Source organism: Lathyrus oleraceus, chromosome 1 (genome assembly GCF_024323335.1).
Source record: "Lathyrus oleraceus cultivar Zhongwan6 chromosome 1, CAAS_Psat_ZW6_1.0, whole genome shotgun sequence".
Taxonomy (NCBI): domain Eukaryota; kingdom Viridiplantae; phylum Streptophyta; class Magnoliopsida; order Fabales; family Fabaceae; genus Lathyrus; species Lathyrus oleraceus.
In genome coordinates this window covers 132,533,298-132,553,607 of record NC_066579.1, presented here as the reverse complement: position 1 = coordinate 132,553,607, position 20,310 = coordinate 132,533,298, and the positions used below count along the sequence as shown (strand labels likewise).

The following is a 20,310-nucleotide window of genomic DNA, read 5'->3' as shown; positions in this document are numbered from 1 at the left end:
AGCACACGTTGATCCTTAATTGGAAATAGGCGTGGTAGTGGCTTGGATTCTAGATGTTGAATCGGAAAGTGGTGAAACTGTGGGTTCACATAGACGGTGATCCTTAATTGGAAATAGACGTAGCACACGTTGATCCTTAATTGGAAATAGGCGTGGTAGATATAGCACACGTTGATCCTTAATTGGAAATAGGCGTGGTAGATGTAGCACACATTGATCCTTAATTGGAAATAGGCGTGGTAGATGTAGCACACGTTGATCCTTAATTGGAAATAGGCATGGTAGATGTAGCACACGTTGATCCTTAATTGGAAATAGGCGTGATAGTGGCTTTGATCTTGTCCGGATCAGAAGCGTGACTTGGATTCTAGATATTGAATCGGAAAGCGGTGAAACGTTGGGTTCACATTGAGGTACCACATGCATAGAGTCACATGTCATGCATTGAGTCACATTAGAGTCATGTGATAATTGAATGTTTGCATTGATGTGATTGTGAGGTGTGTATGAGATTTAGTAATTGAATTTGGTGATGTTTGGATACATAATTTGGAAAAATATGTGATTATGTGATAGTTGTAGTTGTGTGTATATTTGTGAATATACTATTGGATTTGAATATTATACTTCTTGAGTTCTGATGGATGTTTGAAACATGTGAAATAAATGTTGATTAATATTATTTACATGGTTATACGAAGTGTGATGAATTCCTTTAATTGTTGATTTAATCATTGTGCCTTATTATGCTTCTTCATAATGATTTGAATTCTCACCCTTTCTGTTTGAATGTTACCTTTACATGGGTATCGCGCAGATACTCCGGAGTAGTATTAATGAAGTAAGTGGAAGGTAGCTCACTCGAGATTAGCCAGAGAGTTTCCGTATTTTAGTTTGAAGACTAAGTAGTGAGTCGATGCTCTGGTCATGTAACACTGGGTAGATTAGTAGTATTGAACTCATATCTTATTTGGATATGCATCATGTTATTACTTGTTTTATTTTATCTTGAGGTGATTATTGAGAGATGATCATGGTATGAGACATGGATCATTTTATGAAATACATGAGTATTCATTATTTTCCGCTGCGAACGCATATGCTTGAATATTCATGATAAGTGAGAGGTGTTATTATAAATGATCAGGTGTATTGTATATTGATGATGAATGATGTTGGTTTTTGAAAGTTTTTAGTTTTTGAAAACGTCGATGTGACACACTTTTGTTTATATGCGTACTTGTTTACTCTGATTATATGTTAAGTATTTGGGGTAGAAAAAGGGGTGTTACACAAAACACTTGTTCATGAAAATCATCATAATCAAGAAAAAAACATTCTTCATATAGCATAAATTCTTATAATTACCCTAGGATTCTACAACCTTAATCTCTAGAAGTATTAGGGTTTCTAACGCTTTAGAAATAGAAGAGGAGGTTGTTGAAGATGGGGAAATGATGAAATGAAGATGGTGAGATGAGATGGTGATGAAGTGATGATGACGGAATCAATATTTTTCTCTTCCTTCTTCTTTCCACTAGCTTTCTTCCTTCTTCTCTCAAGTTCTCCCTTTCTCCAATTGATATATACAGAGGAAATGAAATGGTACAAGATGGATAGGAATTTCGATAGAAACATGTGGACACCATTAATTGGAAGAACTTTGTGGATAGAATTAAATATGATATTAGAAACAAATATCCCAAGTAATATTTGTTCTATGAGAGAAATTGACTCATTATTAGTGTTACCAAAATGTTCCAATTAATAAAAGGTCAGTCTCAAATAATATTAATTAAGTTAATCTGGATTCACTATTCTCTCTTTCTATTGCAACTGATAATTTTTAGAGCATATCGAAATTCAGTTAATATTAACTAATATGAATTTGAGTATTTAAGAAAATATGGGATATTACAATTATTGTTTAACTTATAAAAAAATAGAAAACTAGAAGTCTCTAAATAAATAAAAAGTCGGACGCAAAAATGCTCGAAAAAATAAATTGACTGCACCAAAATGATCAACGTAAAATAAACTTCTCAGATATATACAGCGTTTGATTTAATTTTAAAATAAATTTTTACCGGTTAACAAGCCAAAACTAATCAAAATGCGACCAAAACAAGTCAAAAAAATAAAACGAGCACACCAGGTTAAACTATTTGAAACATAGATTAATATAATTGACGTCTGCAAGCTCGATTTTGAAATTTTTCGTCCACTGATTTTATGCACAATTGACATTCAGTTTGACCGATCTGTCTGTAAATCCGAGAAATTATTCTGACTGGAAATTTAGACATTATGTATGTTATGATATGCATATGATGTTAATGATTTGATGAATGCATTGATTTGGCGATTGAGGGTCAAAATTGGAGTATGACATTAGTGTTACTAAAATGTTCCAATTAATAAAAGGTAAGTCCCAAATAATATTAATTAAGTTAATTTGAATTCACTATTCTCTCTTTCTATTGCAACTGATATTTTTAGAGCATATAGAAACTCAGTTAATATTAACTAATAATGAATTTGAGTATTTAAGAAAATATGGGATATTACAATTATTGTTTAACTTATAAAAAATGAAATTCAATCAATATACAATAAAATTTTAAAATTTTAATTGTGTATAAATAAATAAATAAAAATAATTTGTTAAAAAGTTATTTAAATATATTCTAATCAAATAGTATTTTTTTCTAGCTAAGATATAACTATAAGTATTTATATCTTTACATACTACTACCATAATAGGTGGAAACAGATCACCTACTACGGATCTGTTTAGCGGTCCTCAAGCTGCTAATCCAATGGCGGAAAGTTTATACAAAAAATTTATTTAAATTTTTATTTTATTTTATGAGTGAGAAAAATTGCACTGTGATTTGAGTAGACAGTAGACAACATAAGATAGGAGAAGATCCAAATCCATAATACGTTGTCCACAAACCATCATAATTATTGAGTTTATTCATTTTTAAAGTAATGGTAATGATGAGAAATAATTTGGCTTGTTCATACTATTTGGTTTTTAATGGAATTTAATTTTAAAGGTTAGAATGTCATAGGTTTGAACTTGCATCTCTGGTTGATGTTTCTATACAGCTATTCACTAAATTGGTTTGACATGACTTCTCCATACTATTCTTTATCTATAATGAAATGATTCTTTTTTCGCTTTCCTTACTAAATAATTATAGATACTACACTTGTTACTCCACAAAACATTATGCACACTGTGTTACTTTGGTCTATTGCCACACTAGATAGCTGCCAAAGAATATGCATGATTTGCTTTGATATATTGCCACACTCGCTAGCCCCCAAAAAACTCATGCATGCATTAAAAGTTAATTCTGTTTATCATATCGTTTTGTTTTTACATTTACCGTCAGCTATGGTAAGAAGACGTCTCTATAAATTGCTTCATACAAGAATGAAATAATGCAACATAAAACAAAGGTCTCATAAAAATAAGTGTAGCTGGTTTTCTTTCGATCAAACAATGGCTTCCGTTAAACTGGCTTCTTTGATCGTCTTGTTTGCCACATTAGGTACGTAATTTATCCATCTTTCTTACCAATATAATACATGCATCTTTGGTTGTTCCAATTTTAGTTGACTTTGCCAATTGCAGGTATGTTCCTGACAAAATATGCAGGAGCAGCAAGCTGCAATGGGGTTTGTTCTCCATTTGAGATGCCACCATGTGGCACTTCAGCTTGTCGATGTATCCCTGTTGGTCTATTTATAGGTTACTGCAGAAATCCATCTGGAGTTTTCTTGAAGGCGAATGATGAACACCCTAACTTATGTGAGTCTGATGCCGATTGTAGGAAGAAAGGAAGTGGGAAGTTTTGCGGTCATTATCCTAATCCTGATATTGAATATGGATGGTGTTTTGCCTCTAAATCTGAAGCAGAAGACGTTTTCTCTAAGATTACCCCAAAAGACTTGTTGAAGAGTGTTTCCACTGCTTAATTTCGATATCCAAAACAAAAACCATGTATGCATTACTTTAAATAAACAATCTTTGTTTCCAACATAGGAGTTGGATTTCTAAGATACAAATCACAATTCCAATAAATGTAATATGTACATGGTTTGCAGTGCTGTAATATATGCAGTTGCTTTTCAAGTAATAAATATTATGAATCTTCAAATAGAAAATAATAGGAGTTGGATTTATAAGATAACCCTCCCAAATTTAAATAAACGGTGCATGTGATGGTTTTAAATTGCGGTTGCGTGTTTTGCGATTGCGGTCATTGCATTTGTTGCGATGCCTATTACAGCCGTTGCAGAGTGAATTTTTTTTAGATGCGTGTTTGAAATACAATATTGAAAAATATTTAATGTTAAGTTTAAGGATTCTAATATTTAATTTTTTTGATTAAAGTATTTAAAGAATCATCTTTAAAACTGTTTGATAAGGTTTCTAATATTACTCGAGGTGCATCCACGGGTGCAATTGCGGTTGCGGTCCGAATTTAAAACATGGTGCATGTGTGTGGTTAGTGCGGTAATATATGTGGTTGCTTTTTATTAATAGGAGCATTCCATATTAGAAAAATATCACCTATAGAATTCAATTTTGATTACTAAACCATAAAAAAGAAAAATTGTGAACTAAATTTTTTAAAGATTCAGAGCGATCATTAAACCAATATTTATAGAGATTCAAAGGTTATACCGAAATTCCACTAAGTGAGACCACTTATCACATATATGGTTTTGCTTTTTAAATTTTAAATAATATATTGATAAATTTTTGGCATAGTCTAGCAATTATAATTACAAATGTGGAATATTTTACATAAATATTATAATTATAATACTATTACATAATAATTTTTTAATGAATATAATTGATATACACTGACACTTGTAAAGATTTTTATACTGCCAGTTAATCATAATCGTTAATTTATTTAAAATATTTGATTTTTATTTTAACCATTTAAAAAATAATACAAACGAATAATTTTGATATATTGACAGTGTAAATTTTTTTACAATAACACTGCATAACAATTAATCTATTTTTTAATCGGAATCATGTTGTCCTAACTCTCACTACTGAACTTTTGTCCTACGAACGAAATAAAACTGTTGTAAAAACTTATAAATATTATTATTATTATTATTATTATTATTATTATTATTATTATATTTTAACACAAAATACTATAAACAATAAACAACAAAACACAACATTTTCATTGATTGCAATAAGACAAACTAACTATTTTATGTTATATGAAATGACAATATAGAAAAAAAAAATCAAATACATGATTGAACAATAAATGATTGATAAATATTTTATTACATAGTACCCACATCTCTCTCTCTGCTTATTTTCTGGTATAAATTAAAAAATTTATAAATATAATAATCACACATTTCATTTCATGAGTATATATAATTATGTTATAATTAATCCATTTATCTTGGACTCACAAAATACAATTATTTTTTTTAGAGTTGTTCAACTTATAGTGTCTTTCTACAATCCTGTATATTGAAAATGATTTAAAAATATTACACGCTAAGATAATTACAAAATCAAAGAAAATATTACTAAAAGTCTCGTAAACATAAAGTTACCTAATAATAATTTGTTTCATAATAGGAGCAAATTCATAGTGTAACGAACTCAATGTAGGTATCATATTCGGTCGAAGAGATATGATGATCAATTGATAACGATTTTTAAATGAACAATACAAGCGTATAAAATTAATATTTGGTAAAACATGAAAACTAACTATAATAATTACTCACTTATTTAGGAACATTTCTAAGTAATATTCTTTCCCCACCGTTATCCGTGATGTTAAGTATTCTTCAATGTTTTTTGGATAATTATTTGTAAATCGTACTCAAACTGGATCCAACGATCCATAAGTAGACAATTTATTTATTTCTATACAAAGACGGTGAATGTATCTAAATGGTTAAATAAAATACAAAAAACATGTGAGGAATTAGTTATATACAAAATAATGAATGTACCATAATGAGATATACTTATGTGTGTCGAACTTGTAGTAACCCTATGTCCAGCTACTGTTCTCCCACGATCATATCCTTTATATCTTTAGGAATCATAATGAATTTATTTAACCCCTCTATCTCTAGATCATGTTTTAGCAGAAGAGTAAACACCACATCTTCGTTGCGTATAACGTAACATAACATGTTGGTGTATGATTCTTCAGAGAGAGCCAATAATCTGTTATGGATCTCTCTACTGGTGGGGGCGGTTGAACAACTTCCTTTCATGCTTGCACCACATACAATATTTTTGGCAGGCAATTGGTCATCAACATCACCATCTTCATTTGTACACTGTGGGGAGGTTCCACTTATTCTTTACATCATATAAAATATAGAAACACAAAACTAAGTTAACACAATATATATCATACATTTCAGATATCAAAATATTCTCACTCTCACATTCCGCATATAACCGTTATATTTTTTCCAATTCTTTTCGGCGAGTTTCCTGCCCCGCTTCTAACTTCTCATCAAATTCTTGCTTTTGAGTATCAATCTTCCTCTGAATATCTTCCAACATTTCTTTTTGCACCTGCCTGGTGCTTTTTCTAAGCGTACCAAAAACACTCTCAGGCCGATGCCATTTCCAACCCCACAGACACGCCCATCATTCTCCTTTATTCTGATTGCTTCTACTAAAATATCATGTCGTGGTTTTGGAACAAAGGAACCTTCACGGGCTAAGTTAACTAATGAATCCTACACAACATGATAAGACATATATTGTTTATTACCAAAAGGGTTTAAGTAACACATAACATACGCATCACAAATCCTACTTACAATTTTCTCAGCGAATGCTCTTGAGGCATATAAGTTTTACTCTCCATTTGGTTATTGTCAAACTCTCTTCTAGTTCTCATGTCGTGATGGTGGAAATGGTTCCTGATCACGACTCATGGAGTCTTCTTCTCTTAGTTTTTTTTAGAAATTATGGTTTTCTTAAGTTTCTTGTATCCCCTAAGAGACAATTTATAGGGGTATTTGTTCTTTGACTTGTTCAGCTTTCCTACTTCACTTTTAACTTGTTTAAAACATATGAAAAATATTAATATCCATGGTTGTATCCATTAAATTATCAGAAAATACAACTCATACTAACAATGAACTTCTTGAACCTACGAGACTTCACAAACTTTTCCCAAACCTTCTTGCCAAGAAAAAGATATTTCACCCATGGGCGGTCAATATCAGGCTTAGGCTTCGTAATGTAGTCACTAGTGAGTCGTGACTTAAAAATTCTCCAAGCCATACCAGCATAAGTGATCCACGTTTTCTTTAACTTCTATTCATAACTAAACTCAAATCTCAGCTATATATTTACATCAATAAGTATGTATTAGCGTTTATATAAAATAATATCGAATCGATGAAAGTTAAAATTGATATACCTTAATGTTTGTCCATATGCTAGTTTTCACCTCATATACTACACCTTTCCAGTCATCTAATAATATGTTGACTTTTCTACGTCCAAGGAAGACAACATAACTCTTAAAACAGAGGAATGAAGACAACTGAGTTATGGACTTTTGCTAATTTAGTCATCATTGTGGCACCTCTTTGATTTTTTTTCTGTTGTTCTACTACAGATTGAGAATCATTTGAACTGTGTCCATTTGAATACATAGTTTCGTCGCTACTAGATGAAGAAGAGGCCATCTACAATAGCGTTGTCAAGAATAGAATCAACAACAATAGTATCTACAATAGCATCATCAAAATAATTATCAGCAATAACACCAATAATAACATCATTAATAATAGCATCATCAACAAACATAATCAATAACAATAGTGGCATCAAGACACAAACATCAATAATAGTAGTATCAACAATATAATCATCAACAATAACATCATCAACAAAAGCATCATCAACAATAACATAATCAACAATAGAATCATCAACGAACATCATCAATAAACATCATCAACAATAAAAGTGGCATCAAGATACAAACATCATCAACAATAGTGTCATCAACAATAACATCAATAATAACAAATACATAAACATAAATGAAAAATGACGGTACTGTAGGTGCATAGGGAAAACATTTACATACCGGAAACATGATGAATAAGTAAACAAATGTTATCAGAATCTTTGACTTCCTCCTTGTCAAGAATGAAGAACACGGTATCAACTCCTTCCTAAACGGTACGAAAGCACAAACCATGGTTATGGTTGAAAATGTTGTTGTTTCTTCAGGTTTGAAGATGGTGTTGTTTGGTTAGGTTAGGGTTGAAAATCGTGTTGTTTCGTCAAGGGTTTGAAATAGTGTTGTTTGCTTAGGTTAGGGTTGAAAATTGCGTTGTTTCATCAGGGGTTGTTTCTTGATGGAAATGAAAATATAGAACTGAAGAGACAAGTTAGCTAGCTCTGTTTAAATTGAGTAAACCATATCACCATGGTTATTTATCAAAACTGTTGTGATATATGATGAAATTTTATAAAAAAAGCGTCAGGTTTTAAGCAATTATTTTTTTTTAAAATAATGAAAACTATATTATAACAATATATTTAGACAACCGTGGTGATATAAGATTTACATTTATGGTATTTTATAATAAAAAATGCCAGGTTTTAAGCAATTAAAAGTTTTAAAAAATAATCAAAACTATATTATAACGGTTTGATTTGACAACCATGGTGACATAATATTTACATTAATGATATTTTATAAAAAAAAGTGACAGGTTTTAAGCAATTTAAAAATTTTAAGAATAATTGAAAATATATCACAACAGTTAGTTTAGTAAATTGTTGTGATATAACCTTCTTTTTTAAAATATAAATGAAAGGTGATGATAAAATTCTGAATAAATGATGAATTAACAAGTGCTAAGAATTGAACTCATGAAACTGTAGCGGTAAATTCATAACCATCAGGTTATGGATAAACTTAACGTCAATAAAACCAGAGTCATCACCGTGCTTTTATTGTTTCCAAAGGAAAAAGGGAAAAGTATGAGCAAGACCCAAAGATAAGGGGGTTGGTTACACAGAGGGAAGGTGTTAGCACCCAAAGTGTCCTAGGTACTCCTAGGGGGGCCCTTTTTTATGTGTGTATATGTTTTTGGTATAAAAGATGTTTGAAACAAATAGAGTGTGGGGATGAGAAAAAGAGTTCATTAATTATATTTTTTGTGTTTGACAAGACATTCGGTCTCGTGCCTACGTACCAACATAAAAATGAGGGCTCAAAACCTCGTAGTTCGTGAAATCATTTTCAAAATGAGTGGATTGCTTTTAATCAAAATTTAAGTTAAGAGAGGCACAAAAGGCCCAAAAGTTTGAATGAGTATTAGTTCTTTTTTTGTCTTTTGAAATTTTAAGTCAATATGGTTAAGTTCATTTACAAGTTTGATTTATGAAAGGAGTAAAAAAAATGCAATGGCATAAGGCCAAAGTTGCTAATTTGCAATAAAGTCCAAGATTTGAAATCACAAGCAAAGAATTTTTTTGAAAAGGGAGAGAGATTTTGAAATTTAAGAAGTGGGAGAAGATGAAGAGGCTATCCTAAGCATAAAATTAAAAGTTAAGAGTTGAAAAGATCTGACCAATGAGATACAATCCAACAGACAAGAATGTCATATAGAAAATTCATTTTCCCTTTGGACTTTGAATCAAGCAACTAGCAATATGAAGAGCAAGGCATCAAATAAAGATGGTCACATCCAAGCAAGCAAATCCATAGCTAACAGTCTTTTTTTGTCTTCTCATGTATCAGATGAAATACTCCTTGATTTTTGCTCAGAATAAGGTATTAAGCATGAGATCAAAATAACAGTTGCACCAAGACCATGAAGCAGATGAATTCAGATGGATCCCAATACTTGCATCAGATGAAAACCCAAATCACAATAACTTGGTCTCAGAAATGTTGGCATTGACCAAATTCTTTTGCATATAGAATGTTGCCTAATCCTAGATCCAAAAGTTCAGATCAAACCCAACAGTCCACACAAACATTTTTTAGGGTTTTTGTTATTTATTAGGTATTTTAAGGTCCTGAGACCCCAAGCACAAACAAAATACACAAACAAAATATACACACACAATATAAGGTTCAAATGAGCAAAGTGAAAATGACATAAACATAAACAAGTTAAATGATATGTAAATGGCAATGAATGATAAATGACTAGAAATTAAGTTGCATAAAGTAAATGACTTGGAAGTAAAGCAATATTAATAAAAAGTTAGTCAAATGTTAGTTAGTTAGATGTTAGTGATGTTTTTCTTTTTAATTGATTAAGTCATTCCTTGGAGAACACTCAACCATCTATTCACAAGCATGGATCCAAGAACTAAGACATCTTCCAAAGGAAGTAAAAAATGCCAAGTTTCCATACAATACCATGAAAGATGGGAGACTTACAATCTCACTTACTAGAATGTTATGCCTTTAGGGTCAAATTTAGCTATATGTTAAGCAATCGTAATTGGACTTATGTAGAAGTCACAACTATTTGAGGTCGGGCAATAAATTTTTTGGTGCTAATGCATGTTAGCGATTTGGTATAATGAACCAAACTCCTAAAACATACCACACACTAAAAGAAAAAGATCAAAGGGTGGACCTATCTCATCCATACTTGTATTGGTTCATCTAACACAAGGTTATTGACGAACCAATTAGCCTTAGAATTTGGAGATTTCATTGGTCAATGAAAGGGATGAGAAAGAATGGGATTGAATATGAAGAGGGAGGGGAGATGAGAGAAACACAAATTGCTCATGGGAGGAATTTTATAAAATTAAAATCATTCATTCATTTTGGGAGATGAAATGTACATTTCATCAATCCCCTAAATCCAATTATTTTAACTGAACAAAAGTAAAATCAACTTTGACCAAGGTCCAAACACATAGTCAAATATCACAAGTCAATAAAAATGGCTCAACATAATTTTTACACAATTAATCAATTAAAAATGCATTTAAATTCAATTTAATTTGGTTAAAACCTAAAATTTCTTCAAAACACAAAATAAATAGCCAAGAGATTTATCCTAGGTCAAACAAGGTCAAAGGACCTTAGACAAAAAATTTCATGATTTTTGAAAAGTCAGAAGTATTTTTACAAAATTAAAAATATGCACAAAAACAATTAATTCATGAAAAATATCAAAATTAATCTAAAAATAATTTTAATTCAGAAAATGAAAGAGAAAAATATTTAAGGATTTTTGGTGAAAGTCCCATATTTTTTGTATTAAAAATGAAATTAATATGAATTAATCTAAATAAGTGGATTAAATGAAAAATCAGAAAATACAAAAAAACAAGGGCCATCAGATCTCCCTCATTAATTGAGGTGGCAGATCTGATGGCCAAGCGAGCGCGTTCCATGGTGCACTGTATTGAATGCATTGCAATTTTGGTATTTAAAATCAAAGGCCAAGATTAAAACAAATTGAACAGATCTGATGGTTGAGAGGCGTGACAACACACCACCGGAGCTAGGGCTCCGGTCTTCTTCTCCGGTGGACCTCACCGGACTAGTCCACCATCAACCATCACCAAAATGGAACCAATTAGCCAACCAAAAATCACACACAATGGTGAATAATTGAGGGAGAATCGAAGAGATGAAAATTCTGAAAAATTACCTTCGAGGGAGCTTCAACCTTGCTTGATCTTGATTCCAATTGTGCTTGGCTTTGTTTCAGAAGCTTGTAGGAAGTGATTAAGATCATAAAATGGCCTGGACTCTAGGAGTTTCAATCTCAAAAGAGAATGAGATTCGAAGCTCAATTTTTAAATGTAAACCTTTAAGATTATCCTTTAATGGTGAGGGTTTGGATTGCAGGTTCAAAGCTTGGGCATGAGGTCCTCAATTCTAAGCATGAGGGGCTGTATTTATAGGCTATGAGATTCATTTCCACCCACTTCCAAATTTTGCCAAATTTAGAAATTCACCTTGCATGCTTGCATGGGCATGTGATAGTCCCATTAAGTGATGCTATCAGGTCCAAAAATGCTTGAGAATCATGTCATGTGGCCATGTTTTTGTGTTTGAATTGTGAAAGTGAAAATCATCCAATTGATCCTTTGAAAAGAACCCATGTGCAAGTCCTTCATTCTTTGGAAAAATGAGATGATCTTAGACTTTTTGGAAAGGTGAGATCAAGGGAAACAACTTTCATGTTGAATAATGTTTTATTTGAAGCTTGGATCATGATGAATTTTGAGGTGGAAGTTTGGAAAATCAAACATGTTTGAAATTTTTCTAAGTACGAAGTCAAATGTTCACTTCTTCCACCTCAAGTAACTTTTGATATGGAATTCAAATGAAAAAAGTTCCTTCATAAAAGTTATATATCTTTCAAACCTCTTCAATTTTATCATAAATTTGACGTCCTTTGGATTTGGCATGAAAGAGTTATGCATTTTAGAAGTTGAGGAAAATGACTTGTTCAATGGTAATGGTCCAAAGTGACCTATAATTTTTTCTATTGGAACATGCATTTTCAAGTTGAATTTTAAGTAGACATCTTGAATTTTGTTATGGAATTTGAATGGCTTTCACCTCATAAGAATTGAGCAAGTTATGGTCTTGGGAATTTGACCTCCTAACTAGGGTTCAGACAAAATGACCTATAATCTTTCGCCATAAAAAGTGACTTTCCAAGAAAAACTAGCTCTTCACTTAAACATGAAAGTTGTTTGGAATGTCATTTTGAGTAACTTTTATCTTGGAATTATTTTCATATGACAAAAATTGTAGGAGATAGGGTCTAGGGAACCCCAGTTTTGACTAGTTGACTTTCTCTGGTCAACCACCATGAACCATCTTGCTAGCTTGACATTCTCTTTATTTTTAGGACTCATGTAGGATCATATATGCATAGTATGATTTAATATGAAGTATCCCTTGAAATATTTGATCAAATGTTGAAGAAACGTGTTAAGGAAGTCACACAAGATACCTAGATGAACTAGATTTTCCAAGGCAAACAAGCTTCAAACTCTTGATGAATTCTTGATCAAAATGATATGTGAAGGTCACAAGGATCCATATATGATGTCTAGAGCCAATGTGAATCATTTATTGATTGGTCTCCTTGCATTGAGGGTCTTAAACCCTAGATGTGAGCTTGATGGAGCATAGATGAGCATACACACTACCTATAAAACAACAAACTATACATTGACATATTTTTGGTATTTTGGTTAGTAAATAATGAATGTCAAAGTATGATACAATCAAAATATGCTTGGTGATCCCTCCCAATACAAACCCAATTAATGAGTGGTAAGGAGGATGCTAGGGTGTGATCCCAATACTAATGAATATGATGAGATGACATGAGGGATCTTAGGGTCACAATTGGGGTCTTACAACTCCCCCTATTTAAGGACATTCTAACTGAGGATGTGAAGGTTAAAATCTTTGTATCAACTCAGTAGAATGGACTTAAATAAAAACATATAGAAACAAATTTTGGTCCCTAAGAGACCTCATGATGCATAGGATTTGACTTTTAAAAGTAATCTCTCTAGGGAAAGATGTTGACACAAAGGAAACGAATCCGGAGAGACTGAAAGTCCACAGGAGCATAATGCATTTCATAAGGAAAACTCACTAGAGGAGACAGAGACTCTGGGGATAAAAAGTTGTGCGTAGGCCAGGCTACGACTTAAAAGCTGTTGGAGACACAAGGGGATTCCATGAAAATAAATCAATGGAAGGACTTGGTCGGGGATAAAGAAGAATCTGCAGGGGAAACGGGTAGATCAAAACAAAACTGAAATACCTGAACCAAGCTCAACTGGGGAAGAATAATCTTCGACATAGGAGTACCATAAATATATTATCTATTACCGGTTACTAGGTAAGAAGATAACATAATCTGATAAAGAGGCATCCGTTACCGGTTAGAGTAAACATATTAAGTATGACTTGCTTAGGGAAATAAGAGGTGTATTCATTACCGGTCGCTGGTTAGGAAACAAATTGTTGTAGAAAAAAATCAAATATGATTTACAACTACCGGTTACTGGGCAGAAGACCAAAGAAAGAGAATATCCATCACTAGCTAAAGTGAACATATCCAGGATAAACTCAAAGGAAGAATATTTGTCATCGGTTAAGATGAACATATCAAGGATAAACCACCGGGGAGAAAATAAGAATTATATCTATTAGTTACTGGATAGAATACCAAAGAGAGAATATCCGTCATCGATTAGGATGAACATATCAAGGATAAACTCAGAGGGAAAAGTAGGATTTATAACTACCGGTTACTAGGCAGAAGACCGCAAAGAGGAGAATATCCGTCATCGGTCAGGATGAACATATCAAGGATTAACTCTCTGGAGAATGAAATAGGGATTATAACTACCTTTTACTGGGTAGGAAACCTCAAAGAGAGAATATCCGTCACCGGTTAAAGTGAACATATCAGGGATAAACTCAAGGGAGGAATATCTGTCATCGGTTATGATGAACATATCAAGGATAGACTTCCTGGGGAAACATAAAACAAATTCTTTGGGAAAAAATAAGAGGAATTAGATTACTATTACCGGGTATTTGGTAAAATTAAAGTACTCGCAAATCGAAAAGAATATTACCAGTTACTGGGTAATAAACTTTCGAGGGACCAGAAAGAAATGGTCAAGCAAAGACTCGACCCGATGAGGATATAACTCAGGGGAAGGGGTTCCATCCAGACCATCAACTGGGGAGAGGAAATTGAAATAATAATCATCCATAAGGAAATAGCTCATTGGGGAATGAGAAAGGTTAAATTTTTTTCTGCTTAAGGGGATGACACTCTACAATTGAGGGAGGACAGACGCACCAAATCTACATGGAGAAACAATATCACCATAGCAGAGGATCAGAAAATAAGGAATCAGATGTAATAGCATGCATGATGAAATATCTGATGTATGAATGCATATGTATATATGATTGATGATTATGTTGACAAAGCAATCACAAAGGATACAAATGTCAGTGATTTGAATCATCGTTACAACACTAGGCTAATCTCGACAAGAAGGAAGTACCAACTAGAGAAAAATGCTGGGGATGAATATAAGTCATCCATCTCTAAATATCTCAAACCTGGCTGAGGAAGGAGGAAAGATCTGTTAAGGGCCTGAAATGTGAACTCTGCGGGGAATTTTAGGTCAACACCATACCAAATGGAAGATAACCTTGCAGAGGACCATAAACACTACTCAAGAATCAACGCTGGCGGGGATCAAGAGTGAATTCCACTATGGAATTTTCAGGGAGTGAAACTCTGTGTTGGATCCATGCAATCCGTTGAGAATATGAGCCTACAACTCAGTTGGGGAGGCAATTACTACTCAGTTGGGAAAACTAATTTTCCATTGGGGAGGAAAAAGTGACCAAACCAACTGCTTGGGGAAGACTAACAATCCTTTTCACTTTAGGACTCACCTGTTTTCAGACTGCTGTTGATATTCATTACTGAAATCGATTTCCTTTTAAAGTAATTGCTTTTATTATTTTAAGAAAAATGATTTTTTTTTATTATTTCAAAGTTATCACATAAAGATTCAATTCTATCTGGCATAACAATAAATAAGAGTATAAACAATTGGATCAAAAGCTCAAGTTTATTTAATAGAATGGTAGTCTGTAAATGATAAAACTCCACAGATCTTTTACAAAAATTAAAAAATGGTAATTTACATGGAAAAGGGCTACATTGAATACAATGATCACTAATCCTTCTACCAACTTCACTATCCACTGTGCTCTTGGCTTCGGTTGAGGATGATGAATCAGAGTTGATTGTCTTGCTCAAAACGACTCTCAAGATTAGAGATCAATCGAATGCAGTTACTTGCCATAATCCCTAATTTTTGCCTAGATTGCCCCAAGGAGGGGTACTCAATCTACCGGGATAAATTTTCTATTTTATGTTTCTAATTTTTACCTGGATCTCCCTTTCGGGTTTTCAATCCACTGAGAAGCTCATTTTTGCCTAAGCCTCCCTTTCGGGTTTTTAACCTAGCGAGTTGTTCTTTTCTTTTTAGGCAAAGTATTTCTTGACTGCATCGGTATTGACAGGGCGCGTGAACTCTTCACCATCCATAGTTGTAAGAATCAAAGCACCGCCTGAAAAGGCTCTCTTAACAACATATGGACCTTCATAATTAGAAGTCCATTCGCCTCTAGCATCTGGTTTGAAAGATAGCATCTTCTTGAGCACAAGATCACCTTCTCTGAATACACGATGCCTGACCTTCTTATCAAAAGCTTTCTTCATTCTCTATTGGTACAACCGACCATGGAACATGGCAGTCAACCTCTTCTCTTCAATTAAATTCAACTGATCATATCTGGTCTAACACTATTCAGCTTCGGTCAACTTGGTTTCCCTCAAGACTCGTAATGATGGGATCTCAACCTCTACTGCGAGTACAACTTCCATACCATAAGCAAGTGAGAAAGGGGTTGCCCATGTTGATGTGCAGATGGATGTACGGTACCCATGCAAATAAAATGGGAGCACCTCATGCCAATCTTTATACATCACAACCATCTTCTCGATGATTTTCTTGATGTTCTTGTTTGCAACTTCAACATCCCCATTCATCTTGGGTCTGTAGGGAGAATAATTATGATGTGCAATCTTGAAGTCTTTGCAAAGAGCTTCCACCATATTATTGTTCAAGTTCGACCCATTATCAGTAATGATCTTACTTGGCACACCGTAACGGTATATAATTTGGTTCTTGATAAACCTCACAACAACTTGCTTGGTTACGATCGCGTATGATGCCGCTTCAACCCACTTTGTGAAGTAATCAATAGCCACCAAGATGAAACGATGTCTGTTTGAAGCTTTAGGCTCAATCATTCCAATCATATCGACTCCCCACATAGAGAAGGGACATGGAGAGGAAATGAAATTCAACAGTGTCAGAGGAACATGAATCTTATCTGCATAAATTTGACACTTGTGGCATTTCTTCGTAAACTTGCAACACTAATTGGGATTCAAGCGGAGTTTGTACTTCCTCAAATGCTAGAATAGCTTCAACAAATTATCAACATGTTCTTCTTCATCACTTGATTTGGTGATCATATCATCAACATAGACTTCGATCTCTTTATGCATCATATCATGAAAAAGAGTGGTCATAGCCCTCGGGTACGTTGCACCAGCATTCTTTAAACCGAAGGGCATCACTCTATAACAGAATATTCCCCAGGGTGTAATGAATGTGGTTTTCTCCATATCTTCGGGTGCCATTTTGATCTGATTATAACCGGAAAATCCATCCATAAACAAAAAGACTTTGAATTTAGATGTATTATCTACCAACATGTCAATGTGTGGCAGAGGGAAATCATCTTTTGGACTAGCTTTGTTCAAATCTCTACAATCAACACACCTACGGACTTTTCCATCCTTCTTTGGAACAAGCACAATATTGGCCACCCATTGCGGATACTCAACGGTAACAAGAAAATCAGCATCAATTTGTTTCTACACTTCCTCTTTGATCTTCACTGCCATATCAGGATGAGTTCTCCTCAACTTTTGCTTGACCGGAGGGCACTCTGGCTTCAATGATAATCTATGCTCCACAATTTCAGAATCTAACTCAGGCATGTCTTGATAGGACCAAGCAAACACATCTGAATATTCTCGAAGAAGATCAATCAGCCCCTTCTTAGCCTCTGGACACAATTGAGACCCAATCTTGACTTCCTTCACATCATATTCGGAACCCAAGTTGAATAACTCAATCTGCTCTTCAAATGGTTGAATGACTTTTTTCTCATGCTCAAGTAAACGAGATAACTCATCAGATACTTCTTCATCATCAGTCTCTTCCTCAGCCTCAAACACAGGGAAATCAAAGTTTGGAGAGGGAGTAGGATCATTGTATTCAATGGGTTTGGTAACCAACCTGCATAATGATTTGATATCTTAATTTTAGAGGACTGAATTGTGACCAAATATTATGCAAATGGACAATTATTATTTATTTATTTATTTATGTTCTTTCTGATTATCGTTTTCAGAAAAGCAAAAAGTAAAAATAAAACATCATACATGTGGATGAATAAAATTGTATTTCATTGATGATAATTGAAATGCCTAACAATGTTCACTTCTCCCTTAGGCATGGGAGAAGGATTTTTCTTAAAAGTGAAAAAAAAACTTAGAGCGGTGAACAATAACAGGAATATCAATAGCAACCCAATTGTTGTAAGTCTTGCCATGCGTCACAAAGTTAGCGCAAGCTTCGTCTTCATCATCCTCGATCACAGCAGTTGGGTGTTGTTCATTACCATGGATGAACCCTCCACTCCGGAAACTCAGTTGCACATCTTCGGCTTTGACATTGAACGACCCTTGTTGAAATCCCAATTCGGCCCTATTTTTGTGCTCAGCAACCTCTACCATGCGGCCCCACTGATCAGTGCAGCCAACCTTAATAGCTTTTCGGGCATCCTTCAAAGAAGACATAGGTGCCCTAGTTTTCTTCACTTCAGTAATAGACAAGGCTTGGAACGGAGTTCCAACCTCCTCCTCAGATTCAACATAAGAAAAGGATGATAGATGGCTCACCAGTAATGCCTTCTCTCCACCAACAACGATAAGCTTGCCGTTCTTCACAAATTTAAGCTTCTGGTGCATAATAGATGTTACAGCTCCTGCTTCATGAATCCATGGCCTTCCCAATAAACAACTATAGGCCGGGTGAATATCCATTACTTGAAAAGTAATATGAAAATCACTCAGACTTATCTTAACTGGAAGGTCCACTTCACAAATGACGATTTTGTGAGAACCATCAAATGCTTTAACGATCACTCCACTGTACCTCATAGGGGCGCCTTGATAAGAGAGTCTGGAAAGAGTTAACTTCGGGAGTACATTCAAAGAAGAACCAATATCAACCAACACATTAGACATCACATCCTCCTTGCAGTTCATTGAAATATGGAGTGCCAGATTGTGATTTCTACCTTCCTCAGGAAGTTCTTCATCATAAAAGCTCAGATTATTGCAAGAAGTAATGTTAGCAACAATGTGGTCAAACGGATCCACAGTAACATCGTGCTCAACACAGGCTTGCTCTAGTACTCTTTGCAACACTTCTCTGTGTGTTTCAGAATTCATTAACAGAGACATCACTGAAATCTTTGACGGAGTTTGGAGCAGCTGCTCCACCACATTAAACTCTCTTTTCTTAATCAACCGTAATACCTCATCATCATCATTAGTCTTCAGTTTACTGGATTCACTAGACTGACATACTGGAGCACTAATTGGATTCTTCGTAGGTACATCCACCTTCTTACTGGCAGAAACATCTTCTATCTCCTTCGGAAAGATTGGACCAAACACACGACCACTACGGGTCACCTTTGCAATATCCTCTATATTCACCACATAATTTGTTACAGATAAAGGAACCTCTTGACCATTATCCACCATTGTGGCATTATACTGATAAGGCACAGCTTTATCGGATGCATACGGGATAGGGCCTGCCAACCGTATAACCAACGGCAATACCGGTCTATTGACGTTGTTGTTGCTGCTATTGTTATATTGAATTACTACCCGCTTAGGGGTCTTAAACACCGACACAATTACATTGACATCATCTATATCCCTTGACCGTTGAATCTGAATTACATTCTCGTCCATCAACTTCTGGATATCTCTATTGACGATCATACATCCATGGGGGTTCACACTACAGATTGCACAACCATCATGGTCGTGCTTACATCACTGATCAAACACAAAGTCTTATGCATCTCCACCAAAGACCTATGGATACGTAATACATCAAAGACTCAGAAATTTCCTGGACAACTATCCACCATATTGACAGTAGCATTACCATGAGCTGGTAACGAATTGGCTTTCACATTAGGCGCGCGGTCCTCAAAGGACACCATTCCACTTTTCACGAGCTTTTGGACTTCGTACTTCAACGGGTAGCAGTTCTCAATGTCATGGCCAGGGGCTCCCTGGTGAAAGGCACAACGGAGTTCAGGTTTGAACCACCATGGAAGTGGTTCAGGAATTTGAGGTGGATTTCTTGGTTGGAGTAGGTTCTTAAGAACCAACGATGGATACAATTCGGCGTATGACATAGGAATAGGGTCAAAAGAGACATTCTTCCTCTCAAAGCTTTGCTGGTTATTATTGTTGTTGTTGCATTTGGTTCTTTGTTGCGGTTGTTGTTGACATTGTTGT

The 20,310-nt window shown here is 34.2% G+C and overlaps 1 protein-coding gene across 1 annotated transcript; it reads left to right on the top strand.

The window, feature by feature from the left end:
• Positions 1 to 3,466: 3,466 nt before the first annotated feature.
• LOC127122071 (albumin-1 D-like) lies at positions 3,467 to 4,172 on the top strand. Its single transcript, NM_001427565.1, has 2 exons — positions 3,467 to 3,563; positions 3,647 to 4,172. Exons 1-2 carry the CDS (start codon positions 3,515 to 3,517, stop codon positions 3,988 to 3,990), a joined length of 393 nt encoding a protein of 130 aa, NP_001414494.1. The 5' UTR covers positions 3,467 to 3,514; the 3' UTR covers positions 3,991 to 4,172.
• Positions 4,173 to 20,310: the final 16,138 nt, after the last annotated feature.